We start from the raw sequence: 7968 nt of genomic DNA, 5'->3' as shown, positions 1-7968 counted from the left end.
ATGTCCTCCCAACGCTGGTGATGCTGTAAGCGGAACTGCGCACCATCTTAGTTGGTTGGTTACCTTCATTTATACAGAGGAGGTTATCCACAATTGGTGTTGAAGTCACCCATATAGACATAGACATGCTGTCCCCGACGTCATATCTACTTATACGTTCGCCAAACGGAGAGTACATTTCTGGCGGTACTGGAACATATATTAAGTTATCAGTCAAAAGTAATTCATTTTTTATCAACATTTACCAATATGTATTTTTGGGAAATTACTTTTATTTATCTACAACCTTGATTCGGATTTTAAATCATTTATGTCAAAGATGATGATTAAAAACTGCTTGCCTTTGTTCAATAAGATTCATCAGTTTGGAAATATGTGATATCAAAGATTTACTTTCTTCACAAACAATGTTCGTATAAAACGTGTCGCAACGTTTCAAAATCGACTGGTCCCATTATCAAGCTATGTATTTTTCATTCCTTGTAAATAAAAATTGCTGAAACATACTAGTACAATGTAATACTTTCTGCGTTCATGAGTACATATAACTTTACGAATTACGAATACAAATGTTAAGAAAACATTTTGAGAAAGTATTCCCCCATTTAGTTAAAATACTAAGAAATAAAATGTGTTAAGATTAGTGCATGGTTGTAATGCACAAAATAGAGAATATTTACATGATCAAAAGGATACATAAAAACGTCACTAATTATCAATTTTTGTGATTGTTTCTATTATTTGCAGCTTGAGTGTTACACAATACAAATGTATATCAAAGTATGCCCTCTCTCTAAAAATACTCACTGTCAACAGTCAAATGCAAGGTGCTTTCTCCTATGCCTTCGCTATTTTCTGCTTTACATGTGTAATATCCGCTATCACTGGCACTTGCATTATATATGGTGTGTGTGATCACACCGTCTGATGACACATTTGAAATAATCTTTGTTACTTTTCCTTGCATATCTTGAAACAGATAACTTGATGTAATGGGCGTCGGATTCCCCTCAACTCTGCATGTCAGATTGTATAGGTGTCCAGCATCAACGTTGCCGCTCTCTTTTGCCATGGTAACGATAGGTTTTGCTGCAATACAAATAGATAACGGCGATGTAATTGGCCACATGTATACATCTAGAATCTAAAATAATTACTCATTGATATTGGGTTAACAAAACTAGTCATGAAAACATAATTTAAATGGACGAATCTGCTGTTAAATAGCAACCTTCAGAACAGGTTTTATGGAAAATCTTCGAAAATTATTTGTGAAAATTTATTAAATGCAAAGAATGAACATGACTTAGTACATTAGTACATATTCTGTTCTGACAAGGACGACAAAGGACGACGCTTGTAATATGACTCACTAGTGACAAACAATGTGACATTCTCGACATTTGACAATCCAATGGTGTTGTATATATACAGTTGATAGGTCCCTTGGTCTGACAATTCAATTTTACTGATGTTCAAATAGGGGTTTGGCATTGTTCCAACAAGGTATTTTCCTGGATTCGAAATTTCTGTTAAAGAACTAGCGATGTCATAGGAGGCAGTTGTATTTATGAACTTCCAGGCAAACCCTAGCAGCTCAGAGTCACTGTATATTGTCGGCAGTAGAGTTAGATCATCCCCTTCCTTTTTCGTATGAGATGTTGGATATAAGGACACATCCGGTACAGCTAAAATTATATAAAATACTTTATTTTGAAATGTATCACATTGTTTCTTTTCAAGAAAATGTCATATAAGAAAACATTTGACATTTAAAGATAATAATCTTGATATTTACAACAACTTTTCAGATTTAACAGTATTGATTAAGCTTAAAATCCTCACTCCTTTCTTTATATAATTCAACTTTAATCCAAGATTTTTAAACAATCTCAGCAATAGTAATTAGTTATTTCTTAAAGTTCAAAAAGTCATTGCTGCATTGGAAGTTATTTACTACGGACCTCTAAAATGTATAAACTTTGCTGCAAATGACTGGTTGTATAGCTGTATCTTTAACAGGGGAGATTATTATGACGTCACCGTTGTACGTCTATTGGAACATCATTTTCAGTGACATACTTGAAATAACAACATGATATTTTTGTGATTTTTGTTTTTCATGTAAGGCTGCAGTTTATTGAAGAGATTAGGAGGATAGGTAGCTAAAGTTATAATGAAGAAGATACAATATTAATTGATCATGTTTTGCATATAAAACATGAAAGCAAATTCAAATGAAAAATGGATATGCATTCCAGTAATATGTGAGTTGTTGATTAAAACAGTTAAAATAATAATAAATTTTGCAAAACAAAATATAGATAGGAAATAACCTTACTGTATTTCGACCTTTGTGGCGGTATATTGTGATAATAACAGATATTCCAAATTTCAAATCACAGTAAGATTATCCCTATTATAAACCATACAAGCCAAACATTACCAAAAGAAACGTCGATTTAAAATGTTTTTGAGTGTTTTCTTCGAATTCTGGGTCACTCTGCCATTGATTGGTGACGTCAGTTATATTCAAAGTGAGACGAAATTTAAGGATAACACAATTGTTCGTGACGTCATGAATTATCAAGTTCATGAGAAACCCGCGAATGGTTTGTCGTGGTTATATTGTCGCAAATTATTTGTATTTACCAATCAAATGTCGTGTTACAATGTATATTTAAAATGAATAAGAAGTTTTGATTCGTGTTTGGTACATTCAAAGTTTCGTGTCTTTTAGAGCCCACAACGGTCACCAAGTGAAACTTCATTCGGCACAATTCTCGAAATTCTTTTCGACAAATAGCATGGATAGTTAGAAAAATATGTACCGTTTTTACGAGTGCATGGTTTCTTGCAATGATCGACTTCTCGAAAGGAATACTTTGAGGTCACCTGTCTATAGTTGCATGTTGTGCTTGTTTCATTGCCTTTACATGGAACACAAACATCAGTGTCTTTGTCTTCTGTACAGAATTCAATAGTTCCTTAAAAAAATAGTATTGACATTTGTACGACATACTGTGAAATCAGATATTTTGGCTGCGATCCATTTGGAGGTTTTCCGAAAAACTTCTATTTCGTGGTTATAAAAGTTCGAGGATTAAAAGAACTCGCTCACAATGGGAATTGCTTTATACCCAATTTGTAACTACTTCGATTTCGTAGACCTATGGATTAGTTGATGATGATAACATGTACCCACATACAAATGTAATCACTGAAAGTAAAAAATAACAACGAAAATGAGTGATTTCACAGTATTCAGACGGAATTCAAAATGCGTGTGATATAGTCAAATTATCCTTTAAAGTATAATTATCACAATATAAGTTTTACTTAAATCTTCAGGATTATTCAACTATTCTTTACAGGTATTATTTCATTACATTAACAACATTTTTTTCTGATTACAGTTCAGATGGAAACAAATATAATTTGTTCTAAGACTTCACCATAAGAAGTCTTTAAGTTGGAACAAATAGACCTTAAGTGAGCAAACAAATTAATAAAGCACCATGAGTAAAAACATACAGACATAACCTTGTAAATAAAATGAAAAGAAACGAACTATACATTATTAGGTTATCTCCCTTGATAAAGATCACATGTCATTCAATACTTAACTATTTTACCAGTGAAATATGATAAATTATAAAAGTATCAATTTGATAGAAAAAATGTTGGCAATGAAATTAATGCGCAATGTTTTGGGTTTTTTTTAACTTTTTTTTTGTATTGTTTTATCAGACATGAATACATAATTCATTAGCTATGAACTCAAATGCGTTGTCTGACATTTTAAATTAAATTATAAGGAAAAACAATACTTTTGGGATTATACGTTATATACTGAAAAAAGCGTTTTGCATTTTTGTGCATAATCCGCTTTGCAGATTTATGGAAAGTGCACACAGTTTTTTGGTACATTTGGATATACCGTATATAACCCCAAATTGTATCCTGGTTATTCCTTATATATATATATACATTATTTACCTTCTTCACAACTTATTGGATAGCAGCAAAATAATGCGCCAACCTCAGGAAACTGCCCGTCAGTTACGTGATGGGGAACTGTTCCGTTTTCGACCTTACCGTTACAGTCAAACCCAGAAAAATTCGGATGAACATCCTGCAACAAACGTGAACTTTACACTGTTTTCATTGTGAGCTGAAACACGGTGTATGTGGAGACTACCTATGTAAATAAGTTTTTAAACATTCCGAATGTTGTCTCTTGATACAGGGTTTTGGCTGTACAGTATAACTTCAATGAACAGTTTTGGTTTGGTTTATGGTGTCGTGAATGTGCATGCAATGTGATACAAGTTAATAGTTAACGCATTTACCGGAATACAGGACACAATCCCCTATTAAGATTTAGCTTACAAAATTAAAATACCAACATGGACGATGGAAGAATGAGTTATTCTCCCACCCTTCACAGGTGTGTCTCCAGCTTTAGCCAGGAAAGATCAGCTTGTAACCCTCTAGGGGGAGATAGCCTCGTGCCGATTAGCACGTGTTCAATTGTGACGTCATTAAAATGCGTTATCGGTTATTGTGACGTCATCAAAAGTGAATGACGATAGGCATACCCCACATGTGTTTTGGTTTACAAACATACCAGACTACTGTCGGTGGAGCTGTGACTGAAATAATAGGATGGGAGAAAAATAATCATCCCCTACCTTGAGGGTGTAACAGAGAATTCTCAAACCCTCGGGGTGATTTATTTGGTTGTCTAACCCTCGACAGAGCATCGGGTTAGACAACCAAAAGACATCACCTCTCGGGTTGGAGATTTCTCTGTCACACCCTCAAGGTAGGGGACGATTATAATAATATCTCATATAGGAAGGATGCCGATCATGTCAATAGTCTCGTAAAACAATATTGCAAACCACAGCTATTACCAAATTGTATAGGTGCAATGTGTGTCTGGCACTCATCTTCAAGATGTTTTAGTAACCAAGGATTCCCTAAGCCTTGGTGACCATGTTTATCTTTTTAAGTAGTGGAACGTTCTATGATATAGCAACGTTACTTATTACTGGTACGGAATTAACCAGAAATTCTATACGTTTTGACTTTTGAAAAAAGGGTTTTATTTAAGAGATTTATTCAACCCCTATGTTTAAACTGTTTTTAGATCGATTTATATATATGTTTTTGGTTCAAACAGCTAAATAGTTCAGTGTACCTAGTTTTGTTTGCACACTGAATCTATTCCCATATTTAACAGGTAAAAATTCAATGTCAGTGTCACACTTTCATCATTTAATAACAGGAACACTTGATCCTTTTAAGGTTAATGAGTGTGTCTTTCCTAAGATGCGGGTGAGATTATGGACAAGTTTTACGAAAACCATTTCGACCTCATTGAGAAATAAGCTACATTGTATGTCTTTGTGTGATATAGTATGTTTTTTGTGTTTTACGTCCTATTATTGGCTATGGTCATTTAATGACAGGCAGGGTTTTAGTTGCGGAGGAAAGCCGGAGTTCCCGGAGAAAAACCATTGACCTAGGGCCAGTACCTGGCGACTGCCGCACGTAGGTCTCGAATCTGCGACCCAGTTGTGGACGGCTAGTGGTAGCAGAATGTCAGACGCCTTAACCACTTGGACACCGCGTCCCCTTGATATAGTATGATTGTTGATGTTTTTGATAATTTTCATTAGTGTTCTTTATTGCTTTGTTGTTACTATCCCAGTTTTCATTAGGAGGACGTGGCATTACTCGGATTGGACCTAGATTATTTACATGTCGGGTGCCTACGCTCACAGAAGACGCTCACTGTACCAGAACGCATGGCCTTATTTTTTGGTACGATTTCATAGATCTCCATGTTAAGTTTTCCTTTGTTCATGTTTTGCCTTCTCCTTTTTTTATATGGTATTGTTGACACTTTTTTTATTTTTTATTATATTTTCAAAATTTATGACATAAACACATATATAAATATACAAACAATGTACATGGGCGTCTAGAATCGCCTTTAAATAATGTACATACTGTTCAAAAAATTCTATCAAGTATCAGTATTCGTCTTACATATATATTTCTTTCCGTCTATTTCCTCAGTCTATCAAGTTGTGTACATATGTATCAGTATTTTTATGCATGAGATTACCAATGCAAACGATAGTATCATTTAATGAGAGGCAATGCAATTCCAAACTCACGTTCAATCTCAATACTCTTAAGACTTCTAACTAAAATAAAACTTTTGTGTACACCTTGTACATGTTTCTGATAATTAATTTTTAAGATAGTACCTGGAATATTTTGTTTATTTGTACCCGTCATATATACAATTAAAGATAGCACCTGTGATATTTCTGTAACCTATCCCCCCCCCCCGTATATAATTCTGAAATAAAATTCTGAAAAAGCGCCTGAAATAGTTTTACCTCTTATATATGTTTCTCAAAAACAATTATAAAATAGTGTTTGGAATAGATATTCATTGAAAAATGAATGTTTTGTATAATTTATGACAAATAATTATACCAGATAATACAAGGTGACTGGAAGGTATTAATTATCACCAAAGTAATAGTTTTATAAAATAAATATTGGTTTATTTTACTCACATTACGACTGGTAGCACAGTTCAACATATGCATTAATCCGAGAAAAAGTGACAATGTCATCCACTGTCGGAAAGGCGCCCAAGTAACAAACATCCTAGCAGTATCCAGCTCTTTTACCTAAGATAGAAATTGAAACATAGACATATTAGTACAGTAAAGTTCTCTAAGTATCTTGTGTTGAATATGTAAAAGGCTCATGACAAACATGTTGTATCGGATTTTGAAGCATAATTTAAATATGAAATACATAATCAAGTATTGTCCGTTACATTCTTTGTTGGATTCAGAACCTCGCCTATACATATCTATCGAGGAAAGACAGTCAACTTGTTTTTCTAATGCCAAACTACAAGTTTTCCATTTTCAATGAAGATGTTCATGTTGAACAGTCTTTTGAGATCAAATGAAAAACCTGTTTTTATATTTATAAATTATTCGATGTCTTACAGACTATTTTTATACATTGTAGCCAGAATTGTAAGCTAACAATGAATACTGGCAGACATTTTTTTTATTTCCTCTTACATAAGATGTTATGAATATTTTAGAAAATTGAAAGGGGAGATTTCATATTTTTCAAGAACAGCTTGAACAACGTCTTACAACGTTTAATACGTTTACATGTAACTAAGGTCATCCACGTTCCATTACAGTCAACTAAGATTATCCCCCACTACGGTCAACTACGTGCGTGACCGTAAGATGTGACCGCGGCTTTTACAAGAATGCAAAGGAACGAAGAGACGAAGATGTAAGGAACAAGTACTTTTAGCTCTACACTACCATTAGTAGATTCCTTGTCAGCGTTGAAAATGTAATTTTAAGTATGGAAATATCGTGCCATGGATGTCACAAGTAGTGTCGGTTTATCTCCGAGATGGTAACTGTTAGTATGAACGAGTTTCTATGTATTTTTTTGCTATGGTATATTTTTCCATAGGCGGGGTTTTTATGTGGTTAAATACAGTACGGTACACTAGTACCAGTGATAGACATATCACAGTAGGGGAAATACGGTAAATTATGTGGGGTTTTCACCTGGGAGAGTAGGAGCCAATCAGAATTTAGCTTAGCCGGCACTGCGCTCCGAGTCACACACAGAGCAGCAAGGCAATGGCGCAGCACCCGACGCTGTCTGCGTCCGTAAAACCTCAAGCTATGGAGTAGGAACAGGTTTATAGAACTTCCCAGGGGTGAGTGTTATGCATAAAACCACTATTGTTTGTAACATGACCAGCTAAGTAGCTGTCATGGTCATTTTGTCTATTTTTGAACGAAAGAATGTTCTTTGCGAAATCCGCTCGCTCAACCATGTGCTATTTGGATGGGACGTGAGTGGGTTGATTACGAGTCGGATAATTAATGA

The 7968-nt window shown here is 34.5% G+C and overlaps 1 protein-coding gene across 1 annotated transcript in view; it reads right to left on the bottom strand.

Annotated features, from left to right (window-relative positions):
* Positions 1-1314: 1314 nt before the first annotated feature.
* Positions 1315-7968, bottom strand: part of LOC110464156 — a 13753-nt gene continuing 7099 nt past the window's right edge. Inside the window, exons 2-5 of the mRNA XM_021519228.1 lie at positions 6603-6719; positions 4000-4135; positions 2832-2987; positions 1315-1688 (exon numbers count right to left, since the gene is read on the bottom strand). Of these exons, the coding sequence (XP_021374903.1) occupies positions 1315-1688; positions 2832-2987; positions 4000-4135; positions 6603-6719 (783 nt within the window). The remainder of the gene's footprint in view (positions 1689-2831; positions 2988-3999; positions 4136-6602; positions 6720-7968) is intronic.

Source organism: Mizuhopecten yessoensis, unplaced genomic scaffold (genome assembly GCF_002113885.1).
Source record: "Mizuhopecten yessoensis strain PY_sf001 unplaced genomic scaffold, ASM211388v2 scaffold10969, whole genome shotgun sequence".
Taxonomy (NCBI): Eukaryota; Metazoa; Mollusca; class Bivalvia; order Pectinida; family Pectinidae; genus Mizuhopecten; species Mizuhopecten yessoensis.
Note: the sequence above shows the minus strand (reverse complement) of the source record. Positions and strands in the feature narration are given on the sequence as shown.